The following is a 26,315-nucleotide window of genomic DNA, read 5'->3' as shown; positions in this document are numbered from 1 at the left end:
CTGAACCTTCCCTTCGCTGTCTCCCACCTCCCGTGATTGTCGTCATCCCTCCTAATCATTCTTATCCCTCTAGCCGAACTCCACACTCAATAAGATATATTTAGGAGTGTTTGTTTGTGTCTTTTAATGTTTTGTATTATAATTTCCGTTTGAGTCATGTTGTAATCCTATTTTACTGTTAATAAAAGTTTGATTTTGTGTTTTCATTATTTTCACACTAGCTCTAGTATCATTTGGTAGCAGAGCTAGTCTAGTCCTAGTCTCATCCTAGGTTTTCGAGCATCTGCTATAAACCAAAACTCTCATTCCTATCACCAATATACCTTCCACAACCCGAACACTAGCTCCACTAAAATTCTTCTTTCTCATTCCTTAATCCTTAGCTATGCCGCCTCGGAGATACATGCCCGAGCCTAGCCGGGAAGAGTTAAACAAAGAGCTCCGTCGTCTCCAACAGAGAGTTGCAGAGATTGAAGAGTTAACATGGGAGAAGGATACCTTCGACTAGAATCTGGAGAGTCGAAGGAGAGAAAGAAATGACAATATGAATCCTTTCAATGGGAAGACTTTCAACGATGAAGAGGATAGGTCACGAAATTTTGGGATTCAATATCAGAAAGGCCTAAAGAGGGATATTTTAATCCCTCCCAAAGGGAGAATTCCCGCGAGGACATACCAGTAGAAGAATCCAGAGATAATGGGATCAAGGTAGATTTACCTGAGTTTAAAGGAGTCATGGATCCAGATGAATCCCTTGAGTGGCTACAAACTGTTGAACGAATCTTCAAATAAAAGGAGGTGTTGGAGGAAAGGCGAGGCAAGCTAACTGCCATCAAGCTGAAAAAGAGGGTTTCCCTATGGTGGTAAAATGTACAAAGAAAGAGGAAGATGGAAGGCAATGAAAAAATCACTAAGTGGGAGAAGATGAAGAAGGTAATGCAGAGAAATGCCTCCCACCCCATAATCGTCAAAATATGTTTCTAAAGCTTCACAACTTGCATCAGAGAGATCTTTAAGTAGAGGAGTTTTCACAGCTTAATTCGATCACTTACAGCTCAAGTGTGAACTGATAGAGCTGGAAGAGCATACATTAGCCAGATATCTTGGGTACTGCGCTTGCCATTAGCAATGTGGTGCAACTGCAATCATACTAGACACTGGGAGATGTCCAAACACTGGCCTTGAAATGAAATGACAATAGAAGCAAAGTAAGTAGGAGTCATCTTTCAGGCAGCAACCTCTAGGCAAGCAGCCACCTACAGTTACGACGACCGACATAGTTACCCCAGAAGAGACTAGCAAGCCCAGACACAGGAACGTCAGTCTGAATCAGAACGAGAGGAAGCAGGAGAAAGGTAGCGCTTCCAACATTGTATCGGCCATAAAATGTTTCAAGTGCCACGGTTACGGCCACGTAGTCTCTAGCTGCCCCACAAGTAGAGTTTTCTCACTTACTGATCAGGGCGGCATGGAAGATATTAATGATGAAGAGAAGGCCGAGGAATAGGGTGAGGTGTATCAACTTACCCCAGATGAAAGAGAGACGCTCGTGATATGACAGATCCTGCAGACAGATGATACTAGAGATTCGCAGTGGTTTTGCCACAATATATTCTACACGATACAAAATAAACGAAAAGGCATGCAGTCTCATCATCAACTGAGAAAGTAGCAAGAATGTGGCGTCGACACATGGTAGAGAAATTAGGATTCACAACGCAGAGATATTCCCAATCATATTCACTTATATGGTTGAAGAAGGACAATCAGGTCAGCATAGACCGAAGATGCTTGGTAGAATTTTCGATCAGCGAACAGTTGCAGGACTAGTGTGGTGTGACGTGGTCCCTATGAATGTCTGCCACCTTTTGTTGGGAAGACCAAGACAAATTGATTGAAAGACTTAACAAAACGGATATAAAAACATGTATTCTTTCACTAAGGGACACAGAGCAGCTGTCAGTGAGATCTAGGGGTAATTGACTACAAAATGAAAGCTTCGACTATGAATTTGCAGCTCCCCCAATCCCAAGAGACTACTACATGCGCTAAAACAACACACAGTTCGGGGGCTAAAACAACACACAGCTCGGGCGCTTCAAACCGCGAGGCCAGCCCGCTTAGAATTGCAGAAGTGGGGCGGGGAAATCATGATTTCTCACAACGGTTCGCGAGCGATAGATTCCCCGCGAAGGTAGGAGACGGAGATAACAAAATGTCCCGATCCATAAAGAAGCATCGCCTCCAGAAAAGCTTCAAAAGGTTGCCGCTCTAGGGAGTGTTTTTTGGATTTTTATTGGCCTCCCACTCTAGTCCATTGTGTAGAAGGTTCCTTTAGAAGTAAATAAATTGTTGTCTTTGTGTATGTGGGAGTCAGATTTGAGTTGTGTTTGAGTTTAGTTTCAGATCTCTTGTGCGGAGTCTTTTCCCCTATGTGGGGTTGTATCTAAGAAAGTGGTAGTTCTCCAATTGCATCCTCTCCGAGGTGGTGATTGTATCTTCCCATTCTATCTTCCCCAAACCCTCTCCTCTTCACTACTATGCCGCCGAACTCTCCCACTGTCACCCTGAACATTCCCACTTCCTGTAGGCTATTACTATTGCCCCGCCTTCCTAACACCTTTTCAAGCTCCTCCCAAACCCCCTGCTACCATTTTCGCCCACCTACAACCCTTCCCACTTATTATCCCTTTAGTTCCACACATTCCCTTCGCTGCCACCCACCTCACGTGATTGCCTTCATCCCTCCTAATCATTCCTATCTCTCTAGCTGACTTCCACCACCCAATGGGATAAAATTAGGAGTGTGAGTGTTTATTTGTGTCTTTTTATGTCTTGTATTGTTATTTCCACTCTAGTCATGTTGTAATCTTATTTTAATATTAATGAACTTTGTTTTTATGTTTTTACTGTTTTCCCTACTAGTTCTGGAATCACATTGCCTGTTGGTAGAGGGCTTTTGGGGACAAGCTTGAAGGTGGAGACTATTGAGGAATGGTAGCAGAGGCCAGTTGGAGCTAGTTGAGAGAAATTCCATAGAAATTTCAAAAAAAAAAAAAAAAAAAAAGGGGGTTTGGGGCTCTTTATGTGCAACACATCATGACACCCACAAACTCTCGTATTAAACAATCATCAAGCAAATAATCATACACCTCACGCACCAAAAGTATGACAGGGAACCTGATACTGCAAACTTATTTAAAGCATGCTATTGAACCATTGATGTCATAAATAATTCAGCGATATCTATACATGGAAAGCTTTTTCTATAAGCTACACCAGTAAAAAAGATAGTGGCACCAAGAAAACCTCCAGGCGTTCCTTGGCTCCAGGGAAATGGAAAAACAATATCTTGCAATAAAGAAAAGAAAAGAGAACTTCAACGTTTAACTGTTTATCTTGCATAATAGTGATTATATCGTTGAAATTACCTTGAAGATCAAATTAAATAAAAAGTCAAACTCATAACTTCTATAATAATTAAATCTCTAAAAGTTTAACATTTTTTGGCATAATCACGAGTTTAAACAAGAGAAAACTACTCCAAATGTACGAGCCAACAATGGGGACAAGTGCGAAAAGAAGGGTTGTTAATTTTTTTCCTTGATATCAAAACTATAGTTTGGTTTCTTTGAGAAAATCAAAACAAAACCAAATCAAGCCCAAATCAGTCAGCTTCAAGCAAGCAAATAAGATTAAAATCAAAACTCAGCAAAATTAATACCATTTTTAACCATACCTCATCCAGAATGAGCAAGCCACAATCCTTCAAAACACAAACTTCCTTCTTCGTGAGATCTAAAATTCGACCCGGTGTCCCAATAAGTAAGTGGACAGGTTGATACAGGCGCATGATATCATCCTTCAAGCTGGTTCCTCCAGTAGTTACCATTACCTGAACCTTTAAGTGCTTCCCGAGCTCCTTACAAACCTGAGATGTCTGAAGAGCCAACTCTCTTGTAGGAACCAATATGACAACTGCATATCAGAAAGATATCAGTCCGAGGTTGATTACACAATAAATTTTAACATTTGGCAACAACTTGCATAGAGGAGTGCTAGGGTATGCATATCAAGTAGGATTTAAGTCAGACTTAACTTGAATCTTTCCGCGCAAAAAAAAAAAAAAAAAAAAAGGCAATTTTAAATTTAAGATTTAGTAAATCCAATTCCTTATTAGGATTTAGTAAATCTAATTCCTTCTTAGTTTTGCCTTAAAACCTGGATTTACCAAATTCTATTGTTGGCAGGATTAAGTAAATCCAGATTTATAGGATTTACTAAATCCTAATATCTTAAATCTCATATGTTGTCACACAACACCTAAATATTGTGGTGAAACGCATGATTGCAGTTGTGCTCAACCGGGCTGGTGACCGGGCTGCTAATGTGCCTACATAGTGCAGCTAAGATAACACATAAGGCTCAAGCAATAACGAGCCTGGCAGCAACCTGGCACGTATCGGCTACAGTTGCTTCTTATGAAGATTCTTCAGATATCCCATAAAAGGTGAAATACAACTTTTCATGCATAGGTAAGGTGGCAGGCATGTATCTAAAAATTCGAGTTTAGGTGTTAGATATGTATATATATAGGAATTGAGTGGTATGCACACAAATCTTCCTAAAAGCAAAAGCACTCAAACAAAAGGAATGTTTGAAGTTATAGTTGACAATCAGAGGTAGACAATTGAGTAAAATACAATTATTACAATAAAGATGAGCAGTTTTTGAGCATTTGCAGAAACCTTGAATAGAATTCTTGTCTTGATCAATCTTTTCTAATGCTGGAATGCAGAAGGCGGCAGTTTTCCCAGTCCCATTTTTCGCTCTAGCAAGAATGTTTCGTCCAGTTAGGGCAATCGGAATGCTTTCTTCCTGAATGGGTGAAGGCTTTTCAAATCCCTTCTCATATATACCCATAAGCAGCTCCCTCTTCAGAAAATAGTCTTCAAAATCATTTCCTTTTGTTGCAGTTACATCCTAGAAGAAAAATAAAGAAGCTATACACTTTAATTCTGATAGAAATAGAAACAAAGCTAGGTCTAAATTTTGCCAGTTAGCACATAATGTTATGTTTCTCAAGAGGAAAAATGAATCCTGAGGTTAAATAACACACAGAATTAGCAGTTATTACTCAAAAAAAGTTGAATAAAGCAAGTATGGTAGAGTACCCATATTGAATAAACATTTGAAATTTTGCAGATGAAAAGAGAACTTAATGAAGATTCAGAGGAATATGCCTGGTGAAATAAAAATTCAAATTTCAAGTAAAATATCCAGTTAACAAGAAGATTCATTTTATCTGGTTGAGCAAAAAAAATTATGCAGGAATAAATTCAACCAAATATTGCATAATACTAATTAAAATTTTGACATAAAAAGTGAAACTAAAGAAGCATTGGCGGTAAAATAGGAAAGTTCATATCTCGGATTCAGCAAGTCACTCCTGTTCGGTTAAAAAATATGTTGTGTTAATAGGTTGCTAGTTATTTTCAAAACTAAAAGCTTGCACGATAATAACTCAAATTTTAATAGGCTCGAAATCAAAATCAATACGATTAAATGGAACATGATTACTAGTAATCAGGTTGACTCAATTTGAAATATACATAAATGCGAATACTTAAGTGTTAATGCATATATAAGTGTACATATATAAGTATTCCTAATTATATAATACGTGAAATAATAAATTTATGATTTACATATTTCTAATCATATAATACGTGAAATAATAAATTTATGATTTACATGTGTTATATTATATAAGTATTCATAATTATATAACACGTGAAACAATAAATTTAAGATTTACATGTGTTATATTTTATCATAAATCTTTATATATACATTTTAAATGAGAAAAGTGTCCAAACAATCCCCCAAATTTTTGTAGAGTGCCATGTCCCAGTCTATAAAAATACCAATTTATTCCTCTAGATTATTTTAATGAGAGCTAAAATATTCATTCTTGAGGACTATTTCAGCACATATTAAAAGAATCCAAGAACTAATTTGAAAATTTTATAAACATTGAAACTAAAATTGTCCCATGTAAATAATTAGGAGACTATCTTGACACTTTAGTCCATTTCAAATACTTCTACAAGGAAAGCAATCCGAACAAGCGGCTTAATTTTTTTTTTTTTAGAAGAAATAGACATTCTTATAACAAACTCTAAACTCAACTCAAAATCAAACAATAATAGCTTGATTAACACAATTTTGGCTTGTGTCAAATTAGAAATCTTCAATTTCTAGTTTAGATCAATTCACACAAATTAAAATCACCTGTACATGATACAATATCCGCATTGAATCGAAAGACTTTTGATTCAATGGGAAGTAAATCTCATAAAAAGAATGCTCAATAAATCAATCCTAGTTAACAAAAGTTAGTGGTTAAAAGAACATACACTTTTAACAATGCCCAATCCATTCAATTCCCACAAATATAAATATCTCCATCCAATTTCATTAGAAAGCTTGTACCAAATATTTCAGGTTGGCTTCATAAATCTTTGAGAAAGGGCTTAAATGGTTCACGTACTATTTGTGAAGTGTTATTTAGTACCAAAAAACAAAAAAGGCTTGATTCCCTAGAAACATTAGACGTAGACCAAGATAGCTTTGACATCTCAATTAACAGAAATTAAAACAAATGATGTCCAAATGAGGGTATTTTAATAAATGCTTTCTTCTTAAATTTGATAATAAATCTAATTTTATTTTTACTATATTTCTTGGTTTAGAGCACCTTCATGTACATTAGTGAATTCAGAGCTTGCAAAGTAAAGAATTATTTTTTGGTAATAAATAATTTTATTTGATATTTTTATCATCATAATTCCATTATAATAAAAAATTATACACAATGACTTTTAAATGGAATCAAAATAATCAAAACATCAAACAAAATAATTTATCATAAAAAAATAACCCACTCCGTAGCCTGCACAATCTCAATTTGTCATTGTTGTGTGCAGAATTAACCATTGCACACAGAAATAAAATAATTAAAAAATTAGATTTACTATAAATTCAAAAAATAAAGGAAGATTTACATACATACCATTCCTATGTATTCACATATCTAACGCCTAAGCTTCAATTTTTACATATATGTCATCTTACCGTCACATATCTAACGCCTAAGCTTAAATTTTTACATATATGTCACCTTACCTATGCATGAAAATAATCAATTCACTTTTAAGAAGTTAAAATAGTGATATTTTGTGTGATATGAAAGAATTGGGTGGTATAAATGTAAAAAAGTAAAGTTTAGGTGTTATATATATAAATACAAAGGAATTGGGTGTTATGCATGTAAATACCCCAAAAATAAAATATATTTTCCTAAAATAAATTTCATTTTTAAACCATTAACTTCATTTTCCATAAATTAAGAAAATGAATTACGTTATTCCATGTTTAGAAAAATTCAGGAACTAAATTGAGCATTTTACAAAGTCAAGAATTAAAATGGCCTCCCACAAATAATCAGTGAACTATTTTGGTCCATTTCTCGAAAATCTTTTAACGAAGTCCCTATTATGTGTGGCACATGGTGATAACTATGTCATGTAAATGTTATTGCACAACTAGAAACCATTTGGCTTTGAAATACTCATTTTTCTTTACTATTTTCATATTAATATGATCAACTGCTTGTTTTAGGGGTGCATTCATTGCTCTTCCATAAATATACCTCAAGCGCATAAGGGACTGCTTGTATTGCTCTTCCATAAATATACCTCAAGCGCATAAGGTTCCGTATATAATTTTTTCTTTAATAGATGTTATCACACAATCTCCAACAATAATTATTTCTTTATTTTTTTCTACCTAAATTCCCCACATCATCTTTACATTTTATATTTACAATAATCAACATTGTTATTAGTTCCTCGTCGCCAAAGATAAAAAACAATTAAATTTGCTAGTCTCATTGTGCACGTACAATTTTTTAAATCTATATAATTTTCATCTATGAATTAACCATTTCTATCAAATAGCATGACTCTAAATGTTGATATCCCCAACTTTATACCTATTCTATTTTATAAAATAAAACAATATCAATATTAATATGGATTCTTTTTACATAAATTAACATTAAATAGCATGTTCTCCATCATTGCTATCCTAATTTCAATCCCCCTTTTCATTTATTTAAAAAATTTACTTTGTTTTTTAAATTTCACATTTACTTTATGACCAAACTTAAACTTTTAGAAAAATCATTCATAGAGAGCATGAACCATGTGATGGAGAAACAAAAAGATATAGTGAAGATTACAGAAATTCTCAGGCCTATATGATCGGATGATTTCAAAATACATACACTTTAGAAAAGCGGAGAAATGAGTGTATTTCAAAAACTCATGAATTGTTTGGTTAGATATAAAATAAATGCATTAAAATATATATTTTATATGGTACGATACATTTCAAATGCTTTGAAATGCAATGAAAGCATGATTAGAAAGTGATGGTAGACAATTGCAATAGGAAACTACAAAGATGATGGTAGATGAAGGGTGGCAGCAAGCAAAGGCACTAATAAGCGAGGCAGCAGGTGAGAGGCAATTGTTTCAGTGAGTAGGGGTGAGCACAAGCGGGTGGCGGGTAGGCAACAACGATGGCTGACAACATCAGGCTGGTAAGGCTAGCACACAGGCTACAAGTTTTCTAAATATTTGGAATTGCCCAAAAATGGTCATTCTGGGGCATTCCAAATATCCTATATAAATACTTGTATATGTTTAATTTGAATCCTACAAAACACTAAAAATAATACAACCCCTGCCATTCTTCTAATTTAAAAGTTCATAATAAACATACTACCAAAATGTAGTTAAGGATAATATAGAATGACGATATAATTCAGCTAAAGTAAAACAGTTAAAGAGTAAATTAATTAAAGTTTCATTTGCATTTTATTTTATTTTCAAATATAATGACTAGCCATATCAATGATTGGTGCCTATTCTATGTAGGCCTCAAGTTCAATATGAACTTCGTAATTACTGTTTTCTTAATTAAAAATATTTGAAGTAATGGTCACCTTCAAAAACCAATAAAAGCTGCGGGTTTATTCTTCCTTGAAACAATTCCCAGGCTCTTAACGATATGAGGCTAATAGATCTTTCAGCTTGAACTAATTCTGAGAAGCCTTGACCAAACCTACCTCTAGTATTCTGATTTTTATCGTAATCAGTCATCAATGCTTTTAGTGGAATGAAAACTCTAAGCTATCAATGAATACAAAAAAATATAATGAATTTAAATTAATTCTTAATGAAAACTTGTTCTGATTAGATGTTCTTTAGTGCCTTCAGAATTACTCAAACACTAATAGCTTATCCCTTGCATACTAGTAACTTTAAACAATCTTAAGTTTGCATTTTTCTGCTAAACATCCTCTAAATCTATTCTCGAGATAATCTTATCATTTCTCAAGGACAGCCAAAAAAAAAAAAAAAACCGATCCTTTACTTGCTCTAATATTATTCCATGAACTTCGTAATAGAAAACTAGCCTCCACCGATCCTTTACTTGCTCTAATATTATTTCATGAACTTCGTAATAGAAAACTAGCCTCCATAGTTGCTCTACGTACTTGCAGACACTAACTTGATTTTCTGAAATCTTTGTCACACCACTCATTCTTTATTCCATCACCATCTCCAATAATTTCATGTTATAACTTCTTGTAAGCCGAGACCCATTTGGAATTTTTAAATTTTTTTATCACAACTAAAATGATAACAAAATAATCTTACTTATCCATTTTTTTCATTTTTCTAGGCAAATTATCTTATTATTGAAAGTGCAAAATACAAGTCTAGATATTTTTTAATATTCTCAAAACAATGTGTCTTTTTCCTCCAAAAAGCTGAATTGCGAAGGGATTATCAGAATAATGATGCGTGAGAATTGATCATGCTGGATGCAATGGAATCTAATATTGAAAATCTCCGGGAGGATGCTGGCGGTTTATATAATTAGGGATGGTGCCAAAGGGGAGAAAAAGAACAGGGAAAACATATGTTCGACTAATTAAAAAGAGTGAGAACAAGGGGGAATGGATGTTTCTCGGGTGGATAAGGGAGAGAGAATGATGTAAAAATGATGTTTGAATGCAATAAAAATTGAGAGAGAGAATGAGGTAGGGGTGTTCAGATCTTTAAAAAAGTTTGATTTCAACTTTTTGTTTTGAAAAATAATATATAAAAATATCAAATATATTTTCATTTTACATTATAACAAAATAAAAGAAAAACAATGTAACCTTAAATTGTAAGAATAATATAAAAGTAAGCTCTTAATTTTCATGAAACAACCACAGCTATTAAAGTCCTATTATTCATAAATATCAAACTACCAACTTCTCCAAAAATTTATAAAATTTATCTATAATAAGTCCGTAAAAGTGAACAAACTTTCACATTTACAAACTTTACTTCAATAGGTTTCCATAATAGTTATGATTTTTAACTACAAGAGGTAGGGAGTTTAAATAGATCTTGAGCCTCAAAATAAATAAATAAATACACACACACACACAAAATAACCTCAGAGCTCATAACAAAAAAAAAAAAGGTAGGAACCAATCCTTTCAAAAAAATAAATTCAAACAATACGTCCTTCTTTAAGTGAAGCACAAGTATGTTAGCTTATTGTCGGTAGTTTGTATTTTGATTCGTAATCATCTTCACTACTTTTTGATTAATCTTCTTGATCTTCAACTAGTCTATTTGCCTCCAAACTAAATTTTCTTATAGTAGTCATAAGGATAAGCTCAAATGGATTAATGGAAATTAATTCATTCGTCTAATTCAAAAGAATTTTCAAAAAAAAAATGGTAGGAACAAATCCTTTCAAAAAATAAATTCAAACACGATGTCCTTCTTTAAGTGAAGCATAAGTATGTTAGCTTGTTGTCGGTAGTTTGTATTTTGATTCGTAATCATCTTCACTACTTTTTGATTAATCTTCTTGATCTTCAACTAGTCTATTTGCCACCAAACTAAATTTTCTTATAGTAGTCATAAGGATAAGCTCAAATGGATTAATGGAAATTAATTCATTCGTCTAATTCAAAAGAATTTTCACCAATTATTTGCCTAGCAGATCAATTGTGGGCTTAAAAGGTGACTAAGACCGAACATCACTATCAAAGGTAAAAGATTTGGGAATACAATGTAAATGAAAGAGTTTGCAAAAGTAAGGATCAACAATGCACAAAAAATCTTGGCCTTGAGGGCTTAAGCAAAGTGCAACATTTTAGAGAATCAATTCAAAACCATCATAATTGATTATAATTAAATGAAAATATGAAAGTCAATAGGGCACAATGGAGGAAAAGGATTCATGTCGTTGTTGTTGAATCCAACACCATCTAATCAAATCTTTACTTCATTATGTTTAGAAAAACTATTAAAAATCATACTTACATCCATTCATGGTGACACATAAATTGGCAAAGGAGTGTACACCCATGTTCTTTAGCTTTTTTTTGGCAATATGGGAGATCATATATCCCATGATAAGTCGGTTAAGAATTTTTATTAAAAAACCGATAAAATTTTCTTGTACTAGAGTACTTGTCTTCTCTCATTCAAAAATGGAGTATTAAATCTTTAATTATGGCATACAAGCAGAATAGCATATTGCAGTAAACATTGATGAATACAAGCTATTTCAAGAAATAATTTGTTGTATAAACTAAATTTAATTGAACACAACAAAAATGGGAATCAACAAATGCAGCGCTCTGCAGGACACTTCAAGTTGTCTCCAACTCAATCAAATTGCTTGGTTTCATTTTGCAAAATGTGTTTCACCATGCATGCAAAACATCAAAAAAGGTCTAAGAAAGAAAACTCACCATACAAAAACAAAAAGAAGTTTTAATGGAACACTTGTAAAAATAAAAAAAAATCTAAAATGCACAAACAACGAAGAATATCGGAACAAGAATTAACACCCACATATATTAGTACAAATATTCCTAATTTTATAAAAAAATGATTAAAAGTTTAAGAGAAATATCTTATTATTATCATTAGTTAGTATTAGTAAAGAAAAAAAAGTTAATTTTAATATCTCATTAAATATATTTATAAAGATACACACACACACAAATATACATATGTGTGCATAACTTTTTTTAAATTATTTATAATTAATTCTAAAAATAATTTCAAATCAGAAATCTAATACCATTGTTGAATACAAAAAAATCTGGTCACTCGCGCTATTTTATAGTGTTGTTAAGATCCCCTCCAACCTCATATTGTTTTCTATATTTTAAGAAAATAATGTAGCCTTAAAAATTAAAAAGGGCCTTAACAATGCTAAACTCACTTCTCACACAGCTTGCACTCAACTTCCTCTCTATCGATATACCATAAAACTGAACTACAAACCTACATCACTCATAATTGCAAGCTCGACCCACTGACCTCAGTTCACATGCGAGCAAATCTCTCAATCTCATGCGTCTCTATCTCACCCACCCAATGCCCACATCATCTCTCACACACAAATGAACTCACGGAAATGTGCTCTTAAAAAAAAATCCACAACCAAACAAGAACCTTGCAACACTATTTAAAGGCGCGTGACCATTTTTAAAAGATTAATCAACTCTCTTTTAACTATAAACTCAAATCCTCATATTTTGTGATGTTCTTAAGTGAACCAGTTTGCCTATAAGGCAAAAATGTATGTCCTGCCCTTTTGATGCTCGATCCTTTTTGTCCCAAAGAACAGAGTCAACAGGAAATTGATCATTGATCTTGCTAAATTATGTTGCCCAATATATTTTCCTAAAGCATACAAAACCTTCAACAATGAAAATTTATCTTAAAAATGAAAGCACTAAGTGTCATAACCATAAGACAAAATCTCAACTCTAGCCTACAAACCCAATTCTTTACCGATCATTGATCTTGCTAAATTATGTTGCTCCATATATTTTCCTAAAGCATACAAAAACTTCAACAATGAAAATTTATCTTAAAAATGCAAGCACTCAGTGTCATAACCATAAGATGAAATCTCAACTCTAGCCTACAAACCCAATTCTTTACATGATGGGAAAGATTTTACAGGGACCATAATGCAATGAACATCAAAACAAGCTCAATTCATATGTATGCCCAAGAAATTGTTCCCCTACATGCAAATGGGTAAATTCAACAAGGATCAAAACAACAAAGTCAAATCAACTAACCGCCATATGATGGGCATAGAATTTGTACAATCATAATCGAAAAGGTTTGTTTACAAAAAAATTTTAGATTTCAATACAAATGCTCCAAGCATAACTCCTGATAATGGCCACATTAATAAAAAAATCTTGAATTGTATGATCAAAATATCCCTAATTTTTTTTAAATAAATTATTTTAAGCCAATCTCAACAAAATATGAAAATAAAAAAATATATATCAAATCCAAAAATGTTTTAGTGGTAAATATATCTCTTAAAGCTTAAAGAAAATATCTATCAACCCACCGCAATAATTTGTTGACCGTGACGAATTTAAGATTAACCCTATATCGAAAGGAGTCTTTTGTCAAATTAAACATAACTCTATAATGGCTCTCAGAAGCTTCATGCATTAAGAATGTGGCAAGCGTCCTCTAACCAAATAATTCTACGGCAGAATGACATCACAAACAAACATTTAAGACTAAAACCCTCGGATCGACTAGTTTGCAATGAAACAATATCTTTAAATTTCAGTCAAAGCCAAAACCTAGAAGGTTCTCAATGGCTCAATCCCATAAATGCAAACTATTATAGAGTGCACTCGATAGGGCATGAGACATTTCTTAGCTAAAATCAATTTAAATTAGTGCCCTTAAACAATTATTCATTCTAGGTCAATAAGACCAACTTGAACCATGAAACACATACTCAGTAGCAAAGGTCCTTTAATCAAGTTGGGGCATTAACTTCTCTAGCTAAAAATGTCGAGATTCTCTGCAACCTATGACAATAGAACCACAAAATTTTGATTGGGTTCATAAGTCAAAGCCAAAACCTAGAAGGCTCTCAATGGCCCAATCCCATAAATGCAAACTATTATAGAGTGAGCTCGATAGGGCATGATACATTTCTTAGCTAAAATCAATTTAAATTAGTGTCCTTAAACAATTATTCATTCTAGGTCAATAAGACCAACTTGAACGATGAAACACATACTCATCAGCAAAGGTCCTTTAATCAAGTTGGGACATTAACTTCTCTAGCTAAAAATGTCGAGATTCTTTGCAACCAATGACAATAGAACCACAAAATTTTGATTGGGTTCATCATCATTTCCATTATCAACTTTAAGCAAAAAATAATGACCTATTTTAAGCTAAGCACTCAGCACTCATCAACTAATCTTAATTAAAAGTTCTCTCATGACCATGACGAATAATTAATCATTGAAGCTTACACCTATGTAAAGATCGTAGCCAAATTATTAAGTCTTCACAAGCAGTGCAAAATTTGTAAGTGGTGTTTTATCTTATATTTTACCAATCTTCAAAAATTGACTCAGATTATACTCGGTCAAAAAACCCAGGAACAAATTTTCAAAATCTGTCAAGCCCTACATCTTGAAGTTAAAAATACAAAAAAGTAACATCCTAATAGCATTATTATTTCCTGCCAAAATCTCCATCTTTGGGATAAAGTTCTTATATCATCTCAAAATCAACCATTATTGATTAATGCATTTAGAAGAGCACGTCAAAGGTGAATGGCATTCATGACTTAATTCTACAATCAGATTGTGAATAAAGATGTAATGAAATGATTAAAGAAAAATTACTCATTTAGCACGCCAAACATTAGGTTTGATTTGGTAATGCTGGTACTTAAGGGTTTCATGATTAAAAAAAAAAAGTAAAACTCATTAGCCAAGATGCAGTAACCTCAATATTCTAAGGCCCAGACCGGCATAAAATATTTTGCTAATATGGAGAAAATTTTATGAGTGTCTTACTAAGTTTTCAATTGAAGTAGGGGATTGGATGTCCACCTTGACTACAATGACCCCAATCCCCCCAATTCAGGCAACACAATCTACCTCAAAAATGTTGTTAAAATTTTAGGAGCCTTGGTACTTTTTGTTTCAATGCAATGAAACTAACATAGGAAGTACTTAAGGGTTTCATGATTAAAAAAAAGTAAAACTCATTAGCTAAGATGCAGTAACCTCAATATTCTAAGGCCCAGACCGGCATAAAATATTTTGCTAATATGGAGAAAATTTTATGAGTGTCTTACTAAGTTTTCAATTGAAGTAGGGGATTGGATGTCCACCTTGACTACAATGACCCCAATCCCCCCAATTCAGGCAACACAATCTACCTCAAAAATGTTGTTAAAATTTTAGGAGCCTTGGTACTTTTTGTTTCAATGCAATGAAACTAACATAGGAATATGGTGGCCACCAAAATTTGTACATTTTTAGTTTCAATCAAGAGAGCATGCATCAACTTGAAATGTTTTATGAAGTATCAACAAAAAGAAAAACCAATGAAAACTCCGTGAGTTCGAAGAAGAGCGTTTGTGCCATAATTGTGTACATCCATCTTAATTCTTGCACAAGAAATAAGAAACCAAATAAATATAATCACGTTTTCCAAGAAACACCATTTCTTTGGGTTGTCCTACAACTTTTGTTAACACAACATTTCAAAGATCTATTAAAGATATTGCAAATGATTCCTCATAGTACAACTATATGCCAAGATGTTGGTCGAAATACACCATTATGATCATTCCAATGAATCTTTAGTAGAATTCTGCCAAGGGGTGCATGAATGTGATGGGCACAATATAAATGTCAAATGGCATCATCGTCAATCATATTTTTTATCCCATATTTTGAATGTAATCTTCCATCTCCAAACTTTATGCAAATTTAATGGCACTCACTACACAACTCAATCCTAGAAAAGATTGTTGCCCCATGAAATTGATAAAAAGTATCATCCAATATTGGTATTATGAAGAGATAATTGATGGTGATCTTATTCCCAGCTCAATTTTTTTATATGGGTTTATCAAGTGCCATCTTTCTTTGGAACTAGCAAAATGGGTACGCTAAAGGAATGACACTCTCCCGAATCAATCACTTTGAGATGAGCTCCTCCACTTGTTGATGAAATTCTTCATACTCCTTAGGTCACATTGAATACATAAGCCTATAGAAGAAGACAACCCAAAAATATATATATTACATGCTATATATCACATATAGGAACCAATCCTGCAAGTATTTCGATAAGGAACACATTTGGATGCTATTATAATAGTGATTGAGCCTCCATAGACCCTTTATCATCAACTTAACTCTCTTCAAGGATCACTACGGCATAAATGAACTCTGATTATTGCATGGCCCTCGTAAATATAAATTTGAACACATCAATGGAACCTTATTAGCTCTTTCATTTAGTGGATAAACAACAATAACTCTCCATCTCGCTCCAAAGTATAGATAATCCTATACCCATCATGAAAAGTATGCATGTCGTACTGTCAGGGTGTTCCTCACAACAAATGACATTGCAACCATTAGAAGAACATCATGGGATGACTCTACTTGAAGTTTCATTTCAAAAGAAAATTAGCAAAAGAAACTTTGTCATTTTAATCTTTTTTTTCCCCTCTCGCAACCACGAAAGGTTGTTTGAGTCTTGATATTTGTGCATTAGAAGGTTTAAATTCACCATTTTAATAGAAACAACATCCTTGTAGCTTCCACCGTAAATAATGATAATGCACACCTTTCTCAGAAAGTACACGGAGTATGTGTAGAACGTTACAGTGTAGCCACTTTGCTTAATTATCAAAGTTAGCATTCAATACATTCTGAATAATAAGAAGCTACCATCCTTGTAGCTTCCACCGTAAACAATGATAATCCACACCTTTCTCAGAAAGTCACGGAGTATGTGTAGAACGTTACAACATAGCCACTTTGCTTAATTATCAATGTTAGCATTCAATACATTCTGAATAATAAGAAGCTATCCTTTAAAACTCCTCTTCTACTTCTAGTGCACCATCTACTACACCATTTTTTTGAGGTCATTTCTTAAACAAGCCTAATTACTCTTTAGTTGGGGATACTTGAGGCAACATGGGTAAACATGAGGTACTTGAAAAAGTTTTTGGAGCAGCATCGGGGTAAGAATTCAACTCACCTCTTAAAGGAACCAACGTTAGCCATACTAAAATCTTGCATAAATAGGGCACCTCTTAAAGGAATCAACGTTAGCCATACTAAAATCTTGCATAAATAGGGATTAATATTCTTTGATGCCCGTTAATATCGTTCTATTCTTATGAGCAGCTTAATTACATAAAAAATAGTACAATATCATTGAAATTGAACCACATGAGTGACTCCAAGATGTAAAAGACCCATTAACATTGCAATGGTGTGCTCCCATGGCTATAAAATGTCACAATGAAAGCATCTCAATCAAAAAATGTATTCTTTTATCATCGATTCCTTTCGTTAAAAATTATGTAATTTAAAGAAAGCATCTTAACAAAAATGAGTGAGCAAATATCACTATTGTAATGCTTTCATTGAGTCCCATGTGATAACCTGCCCTCGCCTTCAATATTCCTATTTATTTTCAAATTTCCCTCAAAAAGAATCTTTTTTGTTACTTTATGGCCAACAACTTACCACCAATCAGGTCACACTTTTTTATAATCAAAGGCTTTCTCCACCATGTGCAACCAATGAATGCAATCTTTTGAATTTAAACCTCCAAAATTCAGCAGATTCACTTTTACCTCAAAATGATGACAACACCTTCCCAGTTCCCACATTGGTGCCGAAGGGCAGAGCACCTCCATATTGGATGATTCTTAAAGCATATTATGAAAAATCTTCTCCATCTCCCAATCTTAATTATCCTTCAAACAAAAGGAATAAGCATTTAGGCCCCATCACTCCCACATCAATAGATGCCAACCGCTAAATTTCGAATTGCAGCTCCTCCAACATGATTTATTAAAGCAAAACATAAGGAATTCTTTATTGGCAATATTCTCTACAAACTATGATACCACTTTGACACTAAAAGAATAAAAAAAGGAGCTCGACAATGTGAAATAGCACTATAAAGAATAGCAAGAACCTAAGCAACATACAGACTATCCGAGATCTGCTCATGAGTCCATGAAACTGGCAATAGAACAACAAGATGACTTCAAAAGCCTCTTAGTAATGGAGTCTCTCCTATGCCTGGTCGAGATCAAGCAATGTCCTCAAGCAACATGAAGCAGGCTACAAGGTTCCCACTAATAGCCAAAACTACCAAAGAACTAGTTGATTGATTGATTGTGGCAGATTTCAACACTACACTAGGACCTATTTCCTAGTCAATGGCACAAAGAACAAGAGAATACTCCCCAAAGAAACCTGAAATTTTCAATTTATATTACAGTAATCAATGAACTATGCGAGGTAGAGGTTTTAATAAATCTAACAACCAAGAAAAATACAAAATAATCCAGAGGTAGAGGTTTTAAATAGGTCATAAATCTAACAACCAAGAAAAATACAAAATAATCCATAGCCCATAAATCCCACCCATAACTAAATAAAATTTCAACCATACTTACACTCTCTTAAAATATCATGGCATCATTATGCTTGACATAGTTTACTAGTTTGAAAATAATTCAATATTAAAATTATTTTTTAAAAAAATAATCTTCAAGATAATAAATTTGATGAAGATTATTTTAAAAAAAATAATTTTAATAATAATTCAATATTAGAGGTAAGAAATAAACAAACTCAGTTCTACACCTTGCAACCCATGTGAAGTGGGAATGATAAGTTGTCACTACCTTCATCATCCACCCTAACCTATGATCCTAAAGAGGGTAGAAATAAATTGTGAGAATTCCATCAAATAATCTCATCCTTTATTAACATAACCCAAATTTGAATCATTTTTCTCTCCCCAAAAAAATATAAGTTTAACTTTAGAGGAGGGGCTTCCAAAAAATTACAATTTGAAGTTAAAAAAAAATTGGACAACCACGGAGAAAAGAGAAATAAATCCATAAGAATATAGAATTAGCAAAATTTACTTTACAAAGCAACTCACCTTCTCCCACATGCCCGACTACCTTTTATGGAGAGGTCCAACGAAATATTTCTTTAATTTAAGTCAAAATTATTTGCATTTTTATTTTAAGAATTTAGAAAAAGATGTCCTATACATCAACATAAATTACTTTTCGACTATCCATAGTTTAAATAAATGTAAGAAATCTAAGACATAATTTTCCAATTTAGTGCGCTTAAATTGGATTATGGATCTATAAAACTTGACTCTTATTATTCTATAAATAACATGACTCAAGATGTAAATTTCATGTAAATTTCAAGCTTCAATCACATAAACAAAAATTCTTTCTCATTCCCTCTTTCTTTATCTGTTTGGTGTAGGACCCTTCAAGTTATTCCCTTCTCCTACCTATGGTATGTAATTCAAGGTATGAAAAATCCAAAACAAGAGATCTAAAGAGCAAGTTGCCAGTCCATCCACAATCTCCTCACAGGAGTGTAAGAGAAACAAACAAGAAATTTAAGTTTTCAATGAATATCTATTTTCCTGTACTGCATAGGATTATAAATTTGAAAAAAAAATTTACAATCATTTTGTATTAGAAAAAAGAAAAGATGGAGATGGCAGAAGAACCCCCTTTCCCTATCCCAGCACAACTTTTGGGCGGAGTTCAACAAAAAAAGAGAGAAATTTCATACTTGAAAAGGGTATTGTAATTACAAGAATGCATACCAACATTCAATTTTTTGGACAGGTAAGGGATAGACCACAAGAATTTGAGACTTCTGACTTTCCAAATAATTTACCATCATAAATTCATAAAGATAAAATTACATGCTACTGAAAATGTGAATATGTTGTCCTGCAATCCGTACAATGCAACGATGTCTCAAAAAAGCCCACGAGGTTTGTTGAAGGACCCAATGACATGAAAAGAAATAAGCATAATCAATCCAATTGTCAAAATTTTGAGATCTTAGTAGCCACGTAAATATTAACAATCGCAATAATAAAATTTTGAGATGAGAAGGATGATGATGATCATGATGTAAATAAATATATCACTTCAAATTGCCAAAATTTTGAGATGAGAAGGATGATGATGATCATGATAATGATATTAACAATCGCAATAATAAAAAATCTCAAATAAATATTGCGCAATGAACCTTAGCACCATTTAACAATGTAGTAATCCATGAAAGAAGTGTAGGAGACCTAGATTCTATAGAATAACTTATGTAGGTATATACAAATAAAGTAAACAAGATGTGTATCTTATATTCGATAACTTTAACATAAAGATAGCTCATCATTATTTTGATTAATAAGCCATATTTTATTTAGATCATATATGTTTAATTCAAAGAAATCAATTGCCAAGTATTGTGTTAAATAAATTATGAAATGTATTTCATTGCCAAACAATAAATAGAATAAATAATAAAAATTCAAGTAATTAAGAAATCAAACAGTAAGCTTGATTATCATGGAGTAAGATGTGAGTCATTAACCAAGAGATCTAACAAAACTAAAACTTAGCCAAGTGAGTAGGCACTATGGTCTACTAATAATGAATTTAAACAGTCCATCAAGAACAAAAACTAATAGTGTAAAAGAAAAAGATTTCCAGGCACTGTCACCAATTAGCAAAATACTTTACATAACCATCACAAAATAAAAAATTAAATGTTTACAGCCTATAGCATTTAATTTGAGTTTAAAGTTAAAAGCTTGAAGAGGATAAGCTCAGTTCAAGCATGCAATAACTGCTTCAAGCCGCTTGATACAAGGAGAAACCTCTTAAGTAAAAATATAGATTCGCCGATTAAATATGAAATTTCATGTAAATATTGTCAATTTCAGGAAAAAACAGAACATAATGGCATTCATATAGTTTAAACCATAAGAAAAGTCAATATAATTAGCAAAAATATAGTTCTAGCAAATCATAAACATCTAGAAATTTCTGCCCATAAAACACTTAGTGATAAAGTTTAACCTCACCTCTGTCTTGTAACGTGTGTCAGGAGGTGGTATTTTCAACTGAACTTTCCAATCCTGGGAACTGAAAACATAACCAACGACACGAGAAATAATAACAAATTAGTTTCCTAAAACAAAATATATAGCCAACGTATCATTCGAAACAATCCCAACATATAATATAAAAAACTGAAGTACTAAAATAATGGTGATCAGCAAGGTGCAATGCATGAATAATAGAGGCATAAGACCAATTATAGGAACATAATTTAGCTTATATAACAATTTGGGTTTCGTGAGAATTCATAAAAGAAAACAGCCTCAAATATAGTAACTCTGATTAAAAAAATATATTTAAAAAATAGATTTTGAGACAAGCTTCCAATCCGCTGAAGAATAACGATTGATCCACTTGATTAACTGGCACTAAAACATACAACAACAAACTAGAACAGCGAGATTATTGATTCAAACATGTCCCAAGATTTGGAGTAAGAATCTAGATAACATAGCATAAGTGCGGCACCAAAGATAACATTTTTAATCACATTCTCGGTTATATAAAATGAGGAAAAAGTGCATCTTAAATTATAAAGTAAAACAACCAAAAAAATCTAAAAAATTCCAGATTTTATCCATCTCCAGTCCCTGAGACCACTTGATTAACTGGCACTAAAGCATACAACAACAAACTAGATCAGCAAGATTATTGATTCAAACATGTCACAAGATTTGGAGGAGTAAAAATCTAGATAACATAGCATAAGTGCGGCACCAAAGATAACATTTTTAATCACATTCTCGGTTATATAAAATGAGGAAAAAGTGCATCTTAAATTATAAAGTAAAACAACCAAAAAAATCTAAAAAATTCCAGATTTTATCCATCTCCAGTCCCTGAGACCACTTGATTAACTGGCACTAAAACATACAACAACAAATTAGAACAAGGAGATTATTGATTCAAACATGTCCCAAGATTTGGAGGAGTATAAATCTAGATAACATAGCATAAGTGCGGCACCAAAGATAACATTTTTAATCACCTTCTCGGTTATATAAAATGAGGAAAAAGTGCATCTTAAATTATAAAGTAAAACAACCAAAAAAATCTAAAAAATTCCATATTTCATCCATCTCCAGTCCCTGAGACCAGTAAAATGAAACAGTTTAAACCAAATTTATAAAAATATTCCTTCAACTAACGACAAAATATCATTTTCCAGTAGACTGAAAAATACCAAATAGTTCTTAAAAATTTGCCAGTAGAGAGAAAACTTTGCATTAATGCAACTTTCTTTTTGTCCTTGCACAACAAGTTACAGATCCAATTGAAATTTTAATAAACAAAGCATAGCAAAATGAAAAAATGTTGCGTATTCTAGTTTCTATTAGCATATATAGCACCATATAATCAAGAAAAAAGAGAAAAGTACATGGATTCTGGGTCTGAACTTTGCAAAAATGACAGAGCATTCTCAACAATTTACCATAGCTATACACACTAAAAATTATGTAAGGATGTCATCTTTACAGTTTTCATTCATCATCCCTTGATCAGCACAATACAAAATTCAACTTGATAACTTCGACATTTCTTTCCTTACCTTGAATCCCTGCCTTCAGAGGGCACCAAATTCACCGCATCAAAGGCACTAGAACTACTTTCCACCTGATTCATCTGACTCCTCCGCCATTCTTCTTGCTGCTGCTGTAGTTGCTGTCTCTGCTGACTCGATATAAGATTTCTCTGCACGTATTGCTGCTGAGGCTGCGGTCCTCTCGGGTAGAAATTGGGATTAGAACCCGCGCTGCCCCCGCGGCCGTTACCAATACCGGTAGGATACCTTCCTCTAGGGTTCATCCGAGCGAAAATCGCTTAGCAACGCCAAAAATGAAAAGATTCTTCGACAACAAGAAAACTTCTTTTTGTGAGAGTATCACAATAAAACTAGCTTAGATTTCGCAGAAAAACTCAAATAAGAAATAGCGAGGGCGGAACTCGGAAGCTTCCAATCCTACTGAAAGACCTTTCAATCTGATTCGCGGAGGAAAAGCAAGAAGTTAAGCGATGGTGAGACCAGATTAGCGAAATATATGTCGAGAGCGAGCGCGAATGAGGCATTTCTCCTCTGTGAGGGAAAATTAGCTCCTTTTTATAGAACTTGTTGCAGCGATCTGAGACTGGAGAAGGGAGACGAGGGGAGAAATTCTTAGGTCAGAACAGACGCATGTGGAGGAAAGAAAAAGATGCATTTGTTCAAGCTTCACTTCGAATACCAGGTTTATTCTAGGGTTTCACGATACAGCATAGTATCATTTGCATTCATACCACAAACCTTTTATGTATTTACATATCTAACACCTAAACTTTATATTTATACACACAACACCCAAATCTTCATATTCAAAGTGAAATACATCTTTTTTATGTATTAATTTATAACATCAAAGTGTTATAAATATAAATATCAATTTCTAAGTGTTAGATATATAAATACATAGAAATTGGGTGATATATATGCATGTAAATTTTTCTATATTTTATATGAATGGAGTTTTTTAGAAAATAAAAGAAATTGAAATTTTTTTAGATTTTAAAAAAAATGTAATCAATTAAGAACTATATAAAGAAGGGAATAATATTTAGAAATATAGGTGTCTCAAATATTAGAGAAGATAAGAAATGCCATGGAAATTATCTTTTGAGTATTTACATATATACCATTAAATTTGCGTGTATTCTATTTTCATCACCTATTTGTTATTTTTATAGCATAGTCGTACCCATATAGCTTAAAAATTTATGTACGAAAAGTATAGTCTATTCTAGATTAGTAAATATTGCTGATATTTTCTTATGTTGAATGATTAATGTATTATACACTGAAAAGATAGCAATTTAAGTATAAATATAAAATTAAATGGTGTGTATTAAGATTTCTCAATTTATTATCTTTAGTTTGAAGTTAACAAAATACAAAGCATTCGTGGGATTTGAAATAACTTGTAATATTTATTTGATAAATTTATAATTTGTTGAAATGAGATGAATTCCAAAAATAAAACAAACTCAGTGTTTAGATTCATTTATTATGGTCAGTGTCCATCATCAATGCTCATCGCTCGTCGTTCACCATTATCACTAGCCATCACCACTGCCCACCATCGTAGCTGCTACTATCAAAGTTTATAGTTGTTGAACGCACGATTCCCGTATCACGGTCTCCCGCCATCATTAGCAACTCTCATCACTGCCCATCCCCTGTCGCATTATGTCAATGTCCACCACATTTTCATTTATTTAAAATGCGTTATAACAAATCAAAAAAAAAATATTTCAATATTCTTTATACACATATTATCATGTGTACATGTCAAAAGTCATGTTGGGAGATTAGGTAGTGAATGATTGAGTGGTTGGGAAAGCAAAACAAGACATTAGAGGCTGGTAAACATTAGCAGTAAACTTGGGGCAGTTATTCTTATAATAGAGGATACAATATTATCTATAAGTTGTGCATCGAATGTTAATGAATGATAGATGTCATATGCTACACTTTGGTATACATTAGGCATATATACAAGGGACATTGTAGCTAGCGTGACATCAAGTGATCAATTTAGTCTTAGGCATCTCTTATTGTAGAAAGGAAAATCTAGTGATGATGATATGACAGTAACATGTGTTTGATGTTCAATATTGTATGACGGTTGATAAAAGGGTATGAAAAAGAAAATATGTCAGCTAATATAAGTTAATTGTTCTCTTCAAGGGAAGGAATACCACACAACAAACAAGGCATGCATTAGTCAACAAAAGTTAACAAGCTTTCAAACAACATTATTTAGCATGCATTAAGTAATGATACATCAAGGATATTTGAGATCCAACAATGCGGGCTATATAAATAGATAGTTCTTGTTATAAATGGCGAAATCAAGCAATTAGGAAGGCTTGCAACGAGCTTTGAAAATGACAAAAGCCACCCATGAAAATGTTTTGGGAAGCAATTAACATGAAACATAAGAGATCAAACAATGTTCGAAGATATAATTCAAACACTATCTTTTTAGAAAAAGAAGTCAAGGTAGCGAAAAGATGTCATCAAACTTCACCAGCTAATAGACAGCAAGTATAAATCCTTAGTGTGCTTCGAGTGAGAGTTTCAGGAATAGTGTTAACCACCAAGTGGCATCTAACACTGGTCGTTGTCAATAGTCATTGTCCATTGATACAGATGAATTGTTAGCGAGAGCGAAGAAAGCTTTGTATTTCCTAAAGTCAAAAAATGTCTCCCAATAATCTTCCAAACATGTAAGAAAAAAAAACGAGAATATATTAATATTTGAGTGCGGAGATTTAAAATCTTCCTCTAAATTCATATTTAATAATATATATATATATATATATATAACTATTTTAAAATAGAATTAAAGGGGTGGTTGGTGACCTCCATCAACCAATATTAACCAAACTCCAATGTAGCATGAGAGATTGTCAGAGATAGTTAATCTATACACATAAAGATAAAAGAGAGTGATATTACGGCAATAATATATCATGGAATATATTTGCTATAGGTAGATATTTAGCTTTTCAAAATAATTTTTTTTTAAAAAAAATTATTAAAACCACTATTTGAGTGGATAATAGAAGTTACAATTGACCATAAGAAATGTCCTAAATAATTGATAAATAATATTTTTAAATAATTTAATTCTCTAGAAGGCTAAAAAATTTATAATCATTTAAAATTATTAATTAAAAAATAGAATAAAAATATATTAAATTATATTTACATGAAATTTTAATATAAATACAAATGTTTAAATCCCGCCCTTATCCTTAATATCCTACAGTGAGCAGGTTTGTTAAAACAACTCATTGTTCGAGAACAGCTCGTGTTTGACTCGCCAAGCAAACGAGCCAAATCCGAACAAACTTTTTGTGTTCGAAATATAAACGAGTCGAATACGAACAATGATATTTTTTAACGAGTCGACAAGAGCTCTTAATATTCCTCAAAATTCTATTTTTCATCATCTAATATTTCATGCAGATTATTTTGCGAAAAATTCAAACCTCAAATAACGGTAACTTCAGCAGAAAAACTCCATGAAATCCAAACAAAGGCTGTTGGAATGCATCTAAAATTAAATACAGAACACCCGAAACATTGCTATTTACAAATCAAACAC

General features: G+C 32.8%; 1 protein-coding gene across 1 annotated transcript in view; it reads right to left on the bottom strand.

Moving 5' to 3' along the window:
• Positions 1-23,397, bottom strand: part of LOC110027129 (DEAD-box ATP-dependent RNA helicase 8-like) — a 45,269-nt gene extending 21,872 nt beyond the window's left edge. The window contains exons 1-4 of the mRNA XM_020728428.1: positions 22,721-23,397; positions 21,135-21,195; positions 4,749-4,983; positions 3,740-3,978 (exon numbers count right to left, since the gene is read on the bottom strand). Of these exons, the coding sequence (XP_020584087.1) occupies positions 3,740-3,978; positions 4,749-4,983; positions 21,135-21,195; positions 22,721-22,977 (792 nt within the window). The 5' untranslated portion in view covers positions 22,978-23,397. The remainder of the gene's footprint in view (positions 1-3,739; positions 3,979-4,748; positions 4,984-21,134; positions 21,196-22,720) is intronic.
• Positions 23,398-26,315: the final 2,918 nt, after the last annotated feature.

This window comes from Phalaenopsis equestris, unplaced genomic scaffold (assembly GCF_001263595.1).
Source record: "Phalaenopsis equestris unplaced genomic scaffold, ASM126359v1 Scaffold000414, whole genome shotgun sequence".
In the NCBI taxonomy this organism is placed as follows: domain Eukaryota; kingdom Viridiplantae; phylum Streptophyta; class Magnoliopsida; order Asparagales; family Orchidaceae; genus Phalaenopsis; species Phalaenopsis equestris.
This window is presented reverse-complemented; position numbering and strand designations above follow the sequence as displayed.